Below are 17605 nucleotides of genomic sequence, written 5' to 3'. Positions count from 1 at the left end.
CCAGATCCACACTGTGTTATCTCAGACTCCAGCATCGGCAGTTCTTACTATGTCTTCCTCAAAGTTGGGATCCTTGCCCTGCAGTGGCAGTGTCTGTACCTTTCGGATAGGAATCGGTTGTGTCATACAGCACAAAACAGGTCAGTCAGGAATTAGTTACATGTTCCTCCATTGGAATGTTTGGTCATGGAAACATTCAATAATATGTTTTGGAACTAATGAAGCATTAAAGAATGTGACTATACCAGGATATAATATGCAGGACAGGGTCAGCACGGGGTTAGATACAGAGTAAAGCTCCCTCTACACTGTCTCCCATCAAACACTCCCAGGACAGGGACAGCACAGGGTTTGAGACAGAGTAAAAACTCTCTCTACACTGTCCCCCTATCAAACACTCCCAGGACGTGTACAGTGCAGGGTTAGATACAGAGTAAAGCTGCCTCTACACTGTCCCCCATCAAACACTCCCAGGACAGGGACAGCACAGGGTTAGATACAGATAAATCTCTCTCTACACTGTCCCCCATGAAAGAGTCCCAGGACAGGGACAGAACGGGGTTAGATACAGAGTAAAGCTCTCTCTACACAGTCGCCACCAAATGGTTAAGGTGAGACTGAGTCACAGAGTTGAAGATAATGAAGAGTTGTGAGATAGTGACGAAGGAAGACTGTTATACTTGACTGGTAAGTGGCAAATGGAAGCAGATGTATCTAACAGTCAGAACAGAGGAGAAGAGATGATCTTTGTTCGAACACATTGGTCAGGAGTGTGCTGCCCAGGAAGGGACATGGACCAGTGGGAACTTTGAGAAGGGGAAATTGGACGAACATTTGAAGGGTAGAAGCGATGTAAGGTTGTGGGGAATAAGGAGGGTGCTGGTAGTGGTGCGGTGGTGATGGTTCTCATTGAATCATGCTTTCAGAGGCTTAGTACAGCTATCGAAGAGCTGAATGGTGTCCGTGTTGGAGGCCGTCCAGTCCTCCGGGAATTCCCGGGTGACCATTCCCAGATTCCCCGGTCCACCCCGGAGCTGCTGTCTGCTCTGTTTCTAACGCAACAGCGAGCCTCTGCTTTTCTCGAACAGGCTTACAACAACCTGAGAGACTAGGCCTGAGTCCCTCCTCTGAGGCTAAGGCAGTACAGGAGAAGCCCAAAAGTCCAGGGGACTGGCTGGCAATCAGGAAGAGGCAGCAGATGCTTCGGGAAACTCGCCTGAGGCCTGTACATAAGGCCCAGGAAATTAAAACAAAAACAGAAAAACCTCCCACTCTCCTACCCCCTCCTCCCCCATCCCCCTCACACAGCCCAGGCTCCCTTCCTTCGTTTCAATGGGGAAGCATGTGAACAGTTTATTTATTAATGATGTCAATGGGGGAAACAACATGTAACATCTCCAAGGCTGCAGAAGTAAGTGATTTGAATAAGAATTTAGAAAGCATGGTTAGTAAGTTTGCAGATGACACCAAAATTGATGGTATAGTGAAAAAGGTTATCTAAGATGAGTAAGTGATCTTGAGAAATTGGATCAAAACACTGAGGAGTGGCAGATGGAGTTTAATTTGGATAAATGTGACGTGTTATGTTTTGGTAAAACAAACAAGGCAGGACTTATACAATTAGAAGTAGGGCCTTGAGTAGTGCTGTAAAACAGAGAGACCTAGGGGTTCAGGTACATAATTCTTCGAAGTTTGCTTCACATGTAGACAGGGAGGTTAAGAAGGGATTTAGCATGCTTGCCTTCATTGCTTAGACCTTTGAGTATAGGAGTTGGGACGTTATGTTCAGGTTGTACAGGACGTTGGTGAGGCCTCTTCTGGAGTACTGTGTCCAGTTCTGGTTGCCTTGTTATAGGAAGGATATTATTAAACTGCAAAGGGTTCAGAAAATGTTTATCAGCATGTTGCCAGGACTGGAGGGTTTGAGTTATAAGGAGATGCTGGGACTTTTTTCACTGGAGCATAGGGAGACTGAGGGGTGACCTTATAGAGATTTGTAAAACCATGAGGGGCATAGATAAGGTGAATGGCAGGTGTCTTTTCCCAAGGGTAGGGGGATTCAAGTCTAGGGTGCATATTTTTAAGGTGAGAGGAGAAAGATTTAAAAAAGACACGAGGAGCCACTTTTTTAAACAGAGTGGTTTGTGTGTGGAATGAACTTCCTGAGGAAGTGGTGGATGCAGGTACAGTTACAAATTTTAAAAGACATTTGGATAAATTCATGCATAAGAAAAGTATGGAGGGATATGGGCTTCCTCCACCTGCAATCTGGCCCCTCTACCAAGGATATATTTCCCTCCCCACCCCTATCTGCCTTCCAGAGGGACTACTCTCTCCACGACTCCCTCATCCGCTCCACATTCCCCACTAGCTCCACCAACCCCCGGCACCTTTCCCTGCAACTGCAGGAAGTGTTACACCTGCCCCTACACCTCCCCCATCACCTCCATCCCAGGCCCCAAGAAAGCCTTACACATAAGACAGATGTTCACCTGCACATCCGCCAATGTGGTCTACTGCATCGGCTGCTCCCGATGTGGCCTCCTCTACATTGGTGAGACCAAGCGGAGGCTCGGAGACTGCTTTGTAAAGCACCCGCGCTCGGTTCGCAACAAACAACAACACCTTTCGTTTGTGAACCATTTCAACTCCCCCTCCCACTCCCAGGGCGACATGTCCATCCTGGGCCTCCTCCAGTGTCACAATGATGCCACCCGCAAACTGGAGGAGCAGCACCTCATATTCCGCCTTGGGAGCCTTCAGCCCGATGGTCTCAATGTGGACTTTACCAGTTTCAAAATCTCCCCACCCCCGGCCTCATCAAATGACCAACCCTCCCTCACATCCCCGCCTCCTTGACCTGACACAACCTGTCCATCTTCTCTCCCACCTATTCGCCCCTCCCATCCCCCTGACCAATCCCCACCACTGCCTACCTGCACTCACCTATCACCATCCTACCTACCTTTCCCCAGCCCCACTCCTCCTCTCTCTACTTATTTCTGAGCTCCCTTCCCCCTCCCCCATTTCTGAAGAAGGGTCTTGACCTGAAACGTCAGCTTTCATGCTCCTCTGATGCTGCCTGGCCTGCTGTATTCATCCAGCTCCACATGCTGTATGACTCTGTGACACTTTCTTGAAAACTTTACCGATTTCCGTAATAGAGAATAACGTGGGAAAGCATGGGGCTGACCTTTTTAACAAGGGAGCTAGAAGCACAGGTCTCCATTTAAATCAGAGGGAGAGTAGAGACCGCTGTATGACCAAAGTTTCCTTGTAAGGGAATCACGAAATGCCAGCATGCAGGACCCACACACCAGGAAAACAAGTGGAAGGTTGGCTTTGACTGCCAAAGCAATGGAGCTTTAAGTGTAGAATGACCTTCTTAGAGTTGGATAGGGCATTGGCAGGACAATACAGGGGGAACTATGTTGAGTCTTGGTTCCCTTTTTGTACTGAAAACAGCTCAAAGAAGATTTTCTTGGCTATTTCCCAGAATAAAGATATCTTTGTCTTCCACAACAAAAACAGAAATTGCTGGAAAAGCTCAGCAGGTCTGGCAGCATCTGTGAAGAGAAATCAGAGTTAATGTTTCGGGTCCGGTGACCCTTCCTCAGAACCCGATATGTTAACGCTAATGTTTTTCTTCACAGATGCTGCCAGACCTGCTGATCTTTCCCAGCAATTTGTGTTTTCGTTCCTGATTTACAACATCCGCAGTTTTTTCAGTTTTTATCCTGTCTTTGTCTTCCAATGGGTTAGCTGTATTTTGGAAGAATGTGAGGCAATCCCTTTTTGAACCCGTTAAGTTTCTGAGGGTTATAGAAATGCAAAATTCTGGGAATCTGAAATGGAGCACAGGGAGTCGAGGGGTAACCTTATAGAGGTTTATAAAATCATGAGGGGCACGGATAGGGTGAATAGCCAAGATCTTTTCCTTAGGGTGAGGGAGTTCAAAACTGGAGGGCATACTTTTAAGGTGAGAGGAGAAAGATTTAAAAAGGACATGAGGGGCAACTTTTTTATACAGAGGGAGGTTCGTGTGTGGGATGAGCTGCCAGAGGAAGCGATGGATGTGGGTACAGTTCCAACATTAAAACGGCATTTGGATAAGTACATGAATAGGAAAGGGTTAGAGAGATATGGGCCAAATGCAGGCAAGTGGGACCAGTTTGGTTTGGGAACACGGTCAGCATGGACGGGTTGGACCGAAGGGCCTGTTTCCGTGCTGTATAACTCCATACTGAGCTGCTCTGCAGAGAGTAACAGATGTAACATTTTGAGTCTGGTAAGACTCTTCTTCAGGGAAACAGTTTCTTCAAATCTTCAATGTTCTGAAGAGTCGTTGCAGACAGAAGATCATCCTCTCTCCCCAGATTCTGCCAAATGTCTCCCATATTCCGAGGTGGGGGCTCAGGTGTCAGGAGGATGTGACCCCACCCCCCCGACAAACCACAAATAGAGGAGACACAGTTCCAAAATTATGACTCTCTCCGATTGAAGACGAAGATGAGGCAGAATGTCTTCTCTCAGAGGGTCCCATGGTTTTTCTTTGGGGAATTCCCTTCAGGAGAGTGGGTTATTGAATGTATCGGAGGCCAAGATAGAACCACAAGGGAGGTAATGAGGAGGGGGATAGCAGACAGGAAAGTGGAATTGGGCTACGATTGTGTCGAATGCTGGAACAGATTCCAGGGGCTGAATGGCCTACTCCATCCCCTATTTCAAACAGTCAAAAGTGTGTTTGGCCATAGTGCGATGGACAGTCAATTCGTAGATGACCAGGCTCCCAAAAATAACAAGAATGTGAACAATGACCAGACACGTTCCTCCATGAGGGTGATGGAAAGAGAAATATTGGATGGATCACTGAGCAGAACACCCCCTTAACCTTTTCTGAAGAAGGGTCTAGGCCCGAAACGTCAGCCTTCCTGCTCCTCTGATGCTGCTTGGCCTGCTGTGTTCATCCAGCTCTGCACCTTGTTGTCTCAGATTCTCCAGCATCTGCAGTTCCTGCTATCTCTGAAACAATTTTAACCCCCTTAACCTTTGTTTTTTGCAATTTCTTTTTAAATTCATTTACGGGATGAGAGCGTCGCTAGCTGGGTCAGCATTTATTGCCTATCTCTAATTGTCCAGAGAGCTGTGAGGTCAGGAGTCACATGTAGGCCATGCCAGGTAAAGATGGCAGTTTTCTTTTCTCATTGGTGAACGAGATGAGTTTTTCCCCAGCAATGACAGTTATGTCTAAGACTCTTCGTTCCAAATTTGCATTGAATTCTAATTCCACCATCTGCCAAGGCAGGATTCAAACCCAGAGCATGAGCTGGCTGTCTGGATTAACAGACCAGCGATAAGACCACTAGGCCATCCTTTTGCACCATAGAAGTTATCTGGCACAGACAAGCTTTCACTTTCACCATGGTGGCTCAGTGGTTAGCACTGCTACCTCACAGTGCTGGAGACTGGGGTTTGATTCCAGCCTTGGGTGACTGTCTGTGTAGAGTTTGCATAATCTTCCCCCATGTCTGTGTGGGTTTCCTCCCACAGTCCAAAGATTTTTGGGTAAAAGTTTGGCACAACATCGTGGGCTGAAGGGCCTGTACTGTTCTATATTCTATGTGCAGGTTAGGGGTGGATGGGCTATGCTAAATTGCCCCATGGTGTCCAGGGATGTGCAGCCTGGGGGGTTTAGCCATTGGAAAATGCAAGGGGGGGGATTAGGAGGGTCAGTGTGGACTCAATGGGCTGAAAGGCCTGCTCCCACACTGTGGGGATTCTAGAATGCAGCTTAAAAAATCTTGTGTTTGGGGGGAGAAAAGAGAGGTACATCTGAGCAGCCTCCAATGCTTTTGTCTGAGAACTTGAACCTCGAAACACAATTGATACCCACCCTGAACGATGTCGGTCTGTTTCAAGTAGTACTATTCACATAATTTGAAAGGTGAAGTGGGGAAACGCAGAGAGTGATGACGTGAGTGGGTGAGGTTAAACTCAATCCTGCTTGATTGAATGACCTGTTTTGCGAGTTTAGCACTGCCTCTCTGTACAAAGCTCGCTGTCTGCCAACTGGATTTGTTGTATCGAACTCAATTTGGAGGACAACTGCACTCCAAACGTTTGCCCGAGGGCATTGGCACAAACAATAATCTCCACAGAGCTTCCCAGTTTCAAAAACAAAGTTTAAAAATACCTCCGATTGTGTTCGCAAACACGCCCTGTGCACAGCTGTTTCGGTGACAAACACACAAGGGGGCCACAGAATTAGATCATCCTTGAATGATTCAGCAGAAAGATTCTTCATCCCATTCATACCATGCTAGCTTTGTGAGGAATTCATATCTCTCGCACATGCTCTCTCTCTCACACTCACATTCTCTCACGCTCTCACACACAGCCTTACACACTCGCTTGCACATATCTTTCCCTTTCTCTCCTGGCCCTGGACAGTTTTTTAATTTCTGAGCGCTGCCCCCAAAATTTTTTTCTATTCATTCGTGGGATGTGGGTGTCACTGGCGAGGTGGAATTTATTGCCCATCCCTAATTGCCCAGAGGGCAGTTTAAAAGTCAACCACATTGCTGTGGGTCTGGAGTCACAGACCAGGTAGGGATGGCAGTTTCCTTCCCTAAAGGGCATTACTGAAGCCGATGGGGTTTTCTTGACAATTGACAGTGGATTCATGGTCATCGTTAGACTCGTAAATTCCAGACACCATACACGTTCCCATTGAAACTATCTCCCTCAGGAAGGTACCAACTCACATCACAATTTGCTCCACATCCAGTTTTTCTTTTTCTGGAATTGGTGTTTTTCATCAGTTTTTAGGCAGTCCTTTCTTCACCTCATTTTCTACTTTATACTCAGAAGGACTGCAATATTTAACTTATAATTTTGTTTAGATTTTGACTTGTGCCTAAGATTTCGAACCTAGGTACCTAAGACGACATCAGGAATGGCGATATTGGGTAGACTTTTCACTGTACTCCTGTACTTGAGTATATGTGACAATGAAATCTAATTCCAACTCTAATTTAACTCACCAAAGGAAAACACACGCGGCTTTGTTTCTTGAAAGAATCAGGTTCTGGGCAAAATTTCCTCCTCTTCATTTGGTGGCACAGTTGAGACAAAGATGGGGAGGCATTTCTTCTCTCAGAGGGTCATTAGCTTTTGGAATCCTCGATGTGCTTGCATACTGGTCCCTTCAGTTAACTGAGGTGATGGATGAAATTGTTAAGAACGCACATGGGGATCCTTGAAAGGAGAAACTCAGCAGATCCGTGGGAAGAAAGCAGAGATAATGTTTTTGAGTCACACAGCATGGAAACAGACCTCTTGGCCCAACTCGTCCATGCTGATTGGGTTCCCGAAGCTGAACAAGTCCCATTTGCCTGCATTTGACCCATATCCCTCTAAACCCTTCCTATTCACGTACTCATCGAGATGCTTTTTTAAATGTTGTAATTGTACCAGCCTCCACCACTTCCTCTGCAGCTCATTCCAAACACGCACCACCTTCTGCGTGAAAACGTTGCCCCTCAGGTCCCTTTTAAATCTTTCCCCTCTCACCTTAAACATATGCCCTCTAGTTTTGGACTCGCCTACCCTTAAGGGGAAAGATCCTGGCTATTCATCCTATCCACGCCCCTCATAATTTTGTAAACTTCTATAAGGCCACTTCTCAGCCTCCTTTAGTGACTCTTCATCAGAACTGATGAACTGATATAGAGTCAAAGAATTTGAAACATTAACTCTGCTTTCTTCCCATCAGTGCTGCCAGACCTGCTGAGTTTCTCCAGCAATTTCTGCTTCTCAACTCCAGATCTCCAGCATCCACAATCCTTTGCCTTATTTTGTGGGCTACTTGCCTTCATTAGCTGAGGTATAGAGTTTAAGAGCAGGAAGGTTATGCTGGAGCTGTATAAAACAGCAGTTAGGCCACAGAGTGAGAATATTGCATGCAGTTCTGGAATCCACATTATAGGAGGAATATGGCAGCACTGGAGGGGGTGCAGAGGAGATTTACCAGGATGTTGCCCGGTCTGGGAGAGATTTACCAGGATGTTGCCCGGTCTGGGAGAGATTTACCAGGATGTTGCCCGGTCTGGGAGGGATTTACCAGGATGTTGCCCGGTCTGGGAGAGATTCAGTGATGCAGAAAGATTGGACAGACTGGGGTTGTTTTCCTTGGAGCAGAGGAGATTGAGAGATGACATGATTGAGATGTATAAAATGTTGAGGGACATAAACAGGAAGAAACATTTCCCTTTGATAGAGGGATCAATGACCAGAGGGCATAGATTGAAGGGAAGGAGCAGGAGATTTAGAGGGGATGTAAGGAACAAATGTTTCACCCAGAGAGTGGTGGGAATTTAGAACCCATTAGCCTGTAAGAGTGGGAGAGGCAGAAACCCCATAACATTTAGGAAGTATTTAGATGTGTACTTGCAATGCCAAGGCTGACAAGGCTATGGGCCAAGTGCTGGGAAAAGGGATTGGAATACTCAAGCATTTGTTTTTGACCAGCACAGATTTATTGGGCTGAAGGGCCTTTTTCTGTGTTGTAGATTCATAATTCCTTCCCCAGTGAGCAGAATCTAGTTCATTGAACATCTACAAGACTGAGGTGGACATTTTTCATCAATGAGGGAGTCAAAGGTTTTGGGGAGATGGTAAAATAAAAATCCAGATCCACCAGGAATAGCAGAGCAGGCTCAAGGGGCTGAATGGCCTACTCCTAGCTCTCTTTCATGCAACTGTTTCATTTGCTGAATGAAATGTTGGGTACCCATTGCTATATCCTTTCTCCCCCAGTTCAAAGGTACATAGACCACTCAAAGGTACTAGCACGCCATCTGCCTTGGGCTGTCAGGTAAAAGCACGTAGGAACAGCAGGAGGCCATTCATGCTTGCCGTCCCATCTCCATTCGTTGGCTGATTTTCGACCTGATTATCCTTAATGCAGAGTAACGGCATAGTTATAGCGCAGACGGAGAACCTTTTGTGCCTGCTATCCCAAAATTCCAGCTCATAACCACAACCCCCACCCCCTTGCCCCCCCCACCCATCTCCCCAGTGGGGCACATGGATGACAAGAATCTATCGACGTCAGCTGCTAGCAAAAGAGAGTTCCTAACTTCAACCAAACCATCAGCTTTCAGACAATTTTCCCAATGTCGCACCTTAAAGGTCTGCCTCCCACTTCGAGACTTCCCCTCATTTCATGAGCCTCCATGGCTACGCCAACAGCCATGACCTCATTGAATGCTGGAGCTGACCCAATGGGCTGAATGGCCTACTTCTCCATTTTGTGGTCCCTGATTACCCCTTGAGGAGGCGCTGGCGAGCTGCCTTCTTGAACTGTTACAAACGACGAAGCATTGAACCCTGACGCTCATCCTTTTCTTGATAGGAGCAGGAGTAGGCCATTCAGGCCCTTGGGCCTGCTCTGCCATTCAATAAGATGGTGGCTGATCTGAGGCCTAACTCCATCTGCCTGCCTTAGGCCCATTTCCATTGACACCCTTGCTTAACGAAAAATGTCTATGTTAGATTTAAACTGAACCATTGAATTAGCATCGGCAGCTGTTCGAGGAAGATCCAAACTTCTACTACCCCTTTGTGTAGACAAGTGCTATATAACATATCTCTTGAATGATCTGTCCTAATTCTTAGACTATTTTCTCTAGGTTCTAGAACCTTCTGTCAGTGGAAATAGTTTATTTTTATCTATTCTGTCTTTCACTGCTAATATCCTGAAGACCTTAATCAGATACTGAAGCAGTCCATGTTCAAATGCAACGAGATCTGGACAATATCCAGGCTTGGGCTGACAAGTGGCAAGTAACATTCATGCCACACAAATGCCAGGCTGTGACCATCACCAATAAGAGACAATCTAAGCACCACCTCTTGACTTTTAACGGTGTTACCATCACTGAATCCCCCCACTATCAACATCCTGTGGGTTATCATTGACCAGAAACTAAACTGGACTCACCACATAAACACAGGGGCTACAGGAGCAGGTCAGAGGTTGGGAATCCTGCAGCAAGTAACTCACCTCCTGACTCCCCAAAGCCTGTCCACCATTGACAAGGCACAAGTCAGGAGTGTGAGGGAATACCCACCTGCTTGGATGGGGGCAGCTCCAACAACACTCAAGAAGCTCAACACCATCCAGGACAAAGCAGCCCCCGCTTGATTGGTACCACATCCACAAATGTCCCACTCCCCCCACCACCGACGCTCAGTCGCAGCAGTGTGTACCATCTACAAGATGCGCTGCAGAAATTCACCAAAGATCCTCAGACAGCACCTTCCAAACCCACGACCACTTCCATCTAGAAGGGCAAGGGCAGCAGATACATGGGAGCACCATCCCCCTGCAAGCTCCCCTCCGAGCCACTCACTGTCCTGACTTGGAAATACATCACTGTCCCTTCACTGTTACTGGGCCAAAATCCTGGAATTCCCTCCCTAATGGCATTGTGGGTCAACCCACAGCAGGTGGGCTGCAGTGGTTCAAGAAGGCGGCTCACTCCCACTTTCTCAAGGGGCAACTAGGGATGAGCAATAAATTCTGGCCCAGCCAACAATGCCCATGTCCACCAAAATGAATAACAAAGAAGATCTCCCCTTAACCTTCTAAGTTCTGGAAAATAGAAGCCTGATTGGTCTAATCTTTCTTTGTAACTTAATCCCTGAAGCCCAGATATCATCCCTAACCCTTGAAGTTCAGGTATCATCCTTGTAAATCTGCGTTGGAGTCCCTCCAGGGTCAAAACATCCTTTCTAAGGTTTGGCACCCAAATCTGCTCTAAATGAGGTGTAACTAGGGTTTTGTATAACTACAGTATAATGTCTCCATCCCTATACTCAAGTCCCTTCAGTTATGAAGGCCAGCATTCTATTAGCCTTCCTGAGTACTTTCTGCATCTGTTTGTGGCCATTTTAAACACCTTTGCACCTGAGTCGCCAAATCTTTTGATATTCACAAAGAAGGTGAACATTACATGGGCTGACAACGTCTTTGGCAGCCTCTGCTGCTCGATTCACAATGACCTTCACTTAGATATCAGGACAGTACGATTAACACCCATCTCTCATCAATACAAACCTGTTGTGCCAGAATCCTGAAAGAGTTCATGAGCTGTAGGGGCACCCACACAGTGCCGTTATGGAAGGAATTCCAGGATTTTGACCCAGCGACACTGAAGGAACGTTCCCAAGTCAGGATGGGGAGTGGCTCGGAGTGCAAATGGTGGTGTTCCCATGTATCTGCTGCCCTTGTCCTTCTAGATGGCAGAGGTCATGGGTTTGGAAGGTGCTGTTTAAAGAGCCTTGGTGAGTTGCTGCAGTGCATCTTGTAGATGGTACACCCTGCTGCTACTGAGCGTCGGTGTTGGAGGCAATGGATACTGAAGGTCTATGCAGGTGCAGCAGGCAGTGAGGAAGCTAATGGCATGCTGGCTTTCATAGCGAGAGGATTTGTGTATCGGAGTAAGGGTGTTTTGCTGCAGTTATACAGGGACTCGGTGAGGCCACACCTTGAGTATTGTGTGCCGTTTTGGCCTCCTAGTCTGAGGAAGGACATTCTTGCTACTGGGGAGTCCAGCGAAGGTTTACCAGATCAATTCTCAGGATGGTGGGACTGACATATGAAGAAAGACTTGATCAACTGGGCTTGTACTCACTGGAATTTGGAAGAATGAGGGGGGACTCTCATAGAAACATATAAAGACCTGATGGGACTTGACAGGCTGGATGTAGGAAAAGTGTTCCCGATATTGGGGAAGTACAGAACTAGGGGTCACAGTCTAAGAATAAGGAGTAAACCATTCAGGACTGAGATGAGGAAGAATTTCTTCACTCAGAGTTGGGAACCTGTGGAATTCTCTCCCACAGGAAGCTGTTGGGGCCAGTTCGTTAGATATATTCAAGAGGGAGCTGGACGTGACCCTTGCGGGTAGAGGGATCAAGGGGTATGGAGAGAAAGCAGGAATGGGATACTGAAATTGCATGATCAGCCACGATCATATCGAATGGTGGTGCAGGCTCGAAGGGCTGAACGGCCTACTCCTGTGGCTATTTTCTATGTTTCTATGTTGGCCTTGCAACCAATGCATAGACAGTAAGGATCATAGCGTTAGTTATAGAATGTAACATTGGGATATACCGACTAACGCCAGTGACTTGGTCATCTTTCTTTATATGCGCTCTGGGTATAGAATCATAGAATCTATAGGGTGGAAACAGGCCCTTTGGACCAACAAGTCCACACTGAACCCTCAGAGCATCCCACCCGGATCCATGCTACATAATCCACCCTAACCTACACATCCCTGAACACAATGGGGAAATTTAGCATGGCCGATCCACCCTAACCTGCACATCTTTGGACGGTGGGATGAAACCGGAGCACCTGGAGGAAACCCATGCAGACACGGGGAGGATATGCAAACTCCACACAGGCAGTCACCCGAGGGTGGAATCGAACCCGGGTCCCTGGCGCTGTGAGGCAGCAGTGCTAACCATGCCACTCCAATCCAAGGTACTCAATTGAAGAAAGCCAGTCAGAAAAATAAGTCTTTTGGCATTCAGTACCATATGGCAACAAACTCCTAACACGGGAGCGAGGGCCAGTGTGGTTGCTGGGGACAGAAACTGACGTTTTGTTTTGTTGCTTTTGCCCAGGTTGCTGTGCGTTCTGGTGTATGCCTTGCTTCATGTGCAAGACTGTGGATCAGTTTGGGGAATGCCTTTGCCTCCCATTGCTGGACACCAGCTGCAACAGCTGCGGTTATCTCAACACAGGAGTAATTCCGCCCATCTCCCTCGCAATGCGAGTTGCCTTCCGCGAGAGACACAGAATTCCGGTAAGTGGGATGGTGTGCATGTTGCCGGTCTGTTCAGGATATGCCTCCCTGTCTGGCCCATTTAGATTTGGGTTTTTTTGTCACATGTGCTCAAGTATGGGGTACAAGACCACAGCGAAAAATGTACAATGTCAAAGCATACATTTAGCCTGTCAAATTCCTTGCTGGCTCTTTCCTCTATTAAAGAGTCATATAGTATGGAAACAGACCCTTCAGTCCAACTACTCCATGCTGACTTGGTTTCCTAGCCCCATTTAGTCAGAAATACAGGATGGAAACACACCCTTCGGTCCAACACGTCCAAACTGGCCAGATATCCTAAATTAATCTAGCCCAGCATTTAGCCAAAATCCCTCTAAACTCTTCCTATTCATATACACATCCAGATGCCTTTTAAATGTTGTAATTGTACCAGCCTCCACCATTTCCTCTGGCAGCTCGTTCCATACATGGACCACCCTCTGTGTGAAAAAGTTGTCCCTTAGGTCCCTTTTAAATCTTTCCCCCCCTCACCTTAAACCTACACCCTCTAGTTTTGGTCTCCCCCTACCCTGGGGGCACAGGGCCTTTGCTATTCACCCTATCCATGCCCCTCATGATTTTATAAACCTCTGTAAGGTCACCCACTCAGCCTCCGATGATCCACTGGGAAAAAAAAATCATCAGCCTCTCCTTATAACTCAAACCTTCCAGTGTCGGTAACGTCTTTGTCCCCTGAAGTTTATCATTTTGCTCAGTGCCAGTTCCCTCGCGACTCCCTCCTTAACATCTTCTGAATCACCGCTGTTATGAAATGTTTTTGTGCCCTCTATCATAAAGACAGAAGCAAAATATTTGTTCATTTCTTTATTATTCACATTAAATCCCCGTTCTCAGTCTCTGGAGGACCAACATGTATTTTACTGACACTTCCCCCTTAAAAATACCTGAAGAAAGTCTTGCAATTTATTTTTACATTCCTATCTTTCTCTCATACTCTAATCTCTTCAACTCCTCATCCAGGCTATGGCTGGTTTTCCAGTTTATGTAAAATTTAGGCAATTACTATCTCCAATAAGAGAGAACCTAGCCACCGCCCATTGACATTCAATGGTGTTACTATCACTGAATACCCCCGCTATCAATGTCCTGGGGGTCACTATTGACCAGAAACTGAACTGGACTCGCCACGTAAACACAGTGGCTACAAAAGCAGGTCAGAGACTGGGAATACTGTGGCGAATAACTTTCCTCCTGACTCCCCAAAGCCTGACAAGGCACAAGTCAGGAGTGTGAGGGAATACCCCCCACTTACCCTGGATGGGGGCAGCTCCAACGACACTCGAGAAGCTCAACACCATCCAGGACAAAGCAGCCCCCGCTTGATTGGCACCACATCCACAAACATCCCACTCCCTCCACCACCGATGCTCAGTAGCAGCAGTGTGCACCATCTACAAGATACACTGCAGAAATTCACCAAAGATCCTCAGGCAGCACCTTCCAAACCCACGACCACTTCCATCTAGAAAGACAAGTTCAGCAGATATATGGGAGCACCACCCCCTGCGAGTTCCCCTCTGAGCCACTCTCCATCCTGACTTGGAAATATATCGGCTGTTCCTAGAGTGCCACTGGTTCAAAATCCTGGAATTCCCTCCCTAAGGGCACTGTGTGGGTGTCCCTACACCATATGGGACTGCAGCGGTTCAGGAAGGTGGCACACCCCCAACATCTCAAGGGGCAACTAGGGACGGACAATAAATGCCGGCAGTGACCTTTACATCTTCCGAAAAAAATTAAATAAAAAACTATCTCACCCTTCAGTCTTGTTTAAGGGATTAATACACTCAGACTGATCCTGTTGTGTAAGCCCACTCCTTTGTAGAGCCTGTCAAACCTTTTCCAATCCTTTTATAATTTAATGATGACCCAAGGACCTATATGAATGTGGCCTTATCAAGGTTCAGTAAGTATCTACCTTTCATTCCTATGTCTTTATAAATAACTCCAGTACTTGTTACACTCAGTCCTGTTTCTCCTTATTTCTCTGCGGAAGTTTAATTATCTTCTTTCATAGAGTCATACAGCTCATAAACAAACCTTTCACTCCCAACTCGTCCCTGCCGAACAGGTTTCCCAAACTAAGCTAGTCCTACTTGCCTGCATTTCGCCCATATCCCTCTAAACACTTCCTCTTCATGTTTCCATTCAGATGCCTTTTAAATGTTGTCATTGTTCCACCACTTCCTCATTTCCATACATGCACCAGATTCTGCGTGAAAAAGTTGCCCCTTTGGTCCCTTTTAAATCTTTCTCCTCTCACCTTAAAAATATGCCCTCTAGCTTTGAGCTGAATCCGATATGTTTCAATGAGATCCCCTCTCATTTTGCTAAGCTCCAGTGAGTAGAGTCCCAATCTGTTTAATCTTTGCTCATTAGACAATCTCTTCACACTGGGGATCATCCTAGTGAGCCTTTTCTGAACTGCCTGCAACAAAATGATATCTTTCCTTAAATAAGGAGACCAAAACTGCTCACAGTACTCCAAATGTGGTCTCACCAGCACCTTTTACAGTTGCAATAAGGCTTCCCCACTCTTATACTCCAACTCCTTTGAAATAAGGACCAACGTTCCATCAGCCTTCCTGATTCCCTGCCACTGGATTTCTGTGATTTATGCACAAGGCACCCCCAAGTCCCTTGTGTTGCAGCTTTCTGCAGTCTTTCTCCATTTAAATAAAACTCTGTTCTTTTGTTCTCCTTTCTGAAATGAGCAACTTCACATTTTCCCACATTACACACTAATTGCCAATTTGCCTAATAAAGAAGAAAGAACGCTTGCCTTTAATTGGTCAGTGCGTTGAGTGTAGGAGTTGGGAGGTCATGTTGCGGCTATACAGGACATTGGTTAGGCCACTTTTAGAGTCCTCTGTTCAATTCTGGTCTCCCTGCTGTTGGAAGGATGTTAAACCTAAAAAGGTTCAGAAGAGATTTACCAGGGTTGGAGGGCTTGAGCCATTCAGTGATGCTGAATAGACTGAAGCTATTTTCCCTGGCGTGTCGGAGGTTGAGGGGGTGACCTTATAGAGGTTTATAAAATCATGAGGAGCATGGATAGGGTGAATAGCCGAGGTCTTTTTCCGAGGGTAGGAGGGTCCAAAACTAGGGGGTTTAAGGTGAGAGGGAGAAAGATTTAAAAGGGATCTGAGGGGCAACTTTATCACGCAGAGGGTGGTGTGTGTGTGTGGAATGAGCTGCCAGAGGAAGTGGTGGAGGCTGGTACAATTACAACATTTGGAAGGCGTCTGGATGGGTACATGGGTTGAGAGGGATATGGGCCAGATGTCTGGCAAATGGGACTCAATTAATTTAGGATATCTGGTCAGCATGGACAAGTGGACTGAAGGGTGTGTTTCTGTGCTGCACAGCTCTATGACTCTATAACAAAGGACAGTGCAGGAACTTGTCCATCGATAACTCCACTGCAAACGTTGGCATCTCTTTCACGACCTGCCTTTCCAGCTGTTTTTGCATTCACGAATTTGACAAGAGGGCATTCCCTTCCTCCCTCCAGATCCACAGAGAGTGGGTTGGGAAAGGGGAAGAATATTGGGAGGGTGGGGAACAGGCCATTCAGCCCTTCGGAACCGTTCCATCACTTCCGCCTTGATTCTCCGAGGGTCGGGGGTGGTGAATAATTGACGGTCGTTTTCAGATGTTTCAGAATCAGAAATAAAATGTTTCTTTCTGTGTGTGTCTCTCTCTCACACTCAGGGCTCCATCTTTAATGACTGCTGCATCATGTATTGGTGCAATTGCTGTGGGTGGTGCCAGATAGCGAGGGAGATGAAAGCGCGCAAGAGCGCCGTGACGGTGATTAATGCCAGCACCACCATGCTGCCCCACCCGACCTATGTCCCACAGCCCAGCTATGCCCCCCCGCCCAACCATGCCCCCCAGCCTGCCTACGTGCCCCCCGCCAACCAAGTGGCACTGCACCCAGCCAAATGAAGCAATCAAACCCACCGCAGGACACAGGGCACAGGAGTGATGTAACAATGCACGGTTGAAATACGGAGAATACTCCACAGCAAATATCCGTCCTTCAGCGTCGATGGGATGTTACCATTCCTGTGTAACATTAAGGGTTACAGCTAATGTCTTTCTGAAGATTTCGTCTGGTAAGCGTAGGGGCTCTCCTGAAAGGTCTGTCCATCGGATTTCTTTAATTGTTCTTGTCATCATTCCCCGTCTCTTTCTTCAATGGGTCTTCATGTTGTCCTGGTGTGTCTCAGTCCTCTCTCTCTCAGAGAGATATCAGTACACTGACTGGTGTCTCTCAGTCCCCCCTCTCTCTCTCTCAGGGAGAGATCTGTACACTGACTGGTGTTTCTCAGTCCCCCTCCCTCTCTCTCTCTCAGGAAGATATCTGTACACTGACTGGTGTCTCTCAGTCCCCCTCCCTCTCTCTCTCTCAGGGAGCTATCTGTACACTGACTGGTGTCTCTCAGTCACCCCTCCCTCTCTCTCAGGGAGATATCTGTACAGTGACTGGTGTCCCTCAGTCCCCTCTCTCTCAGGGAGATATCTGTACACTGACTGGTTTCTCTCAGTTCCCCCCCTCTCTCTCTCAGGGAGATATGTGTACACTGACTGGTGTCTCTCAGTCCCCTCTCTCTCAGGGAGATATCTGTACACTGACTGGTGTCTCTCAGTCCCCTCTCCCTCTCTTTCAGGGAGAT

General features: G+C 47.0%; 1 protein-coding gene across 1 annotated transcript in view; it reads left to right on the top strand.

Annotated features, from left to right (window-relative positions):
• Positions 1–17257, top strand: part of LOC109922622 (cornifelin homolog) — a 26638-nt gene extending 9381 nt beyond the window's left edge. The window contains exons 2-3 of the mRNA XM_048620211.1: positions 12700–12881; positions 16638–17257. Coding sequence (XP_048476168.1) covers positions 12720–12881; positions 16638–16874 — 399 coding nt within the window. The 5' untranslated portion in view covers positions 12700–12719 and the 3' untranslated portion in view covers positions 16875–17257. The remainder of the gene's footprint in view (positions 1–12699; positions 12882–16637) is intronic.
• Positions 17258–17605: the final 348 nt, after the last annotated feature.

Source organism: Rhincodon typus, chromosome 45, assembly GCF_021869965.1.
Source record: "Rhincodon typus isolate 14 chromosome 45, sRhiTyp1.1, whole genome shotgun sequence".
Taxonomy (NCBI): Eukaryota; Metazoa; Chordata; class Chondrichthyes; order Orectolobiformes; family Rhincodontidae; genus Rhincodon; species Rhincodon typus.
Note: the sequence above shows the minus strand (reverse complement) of the source record. Positions and strands in the feature narration are given on the sequence as shown.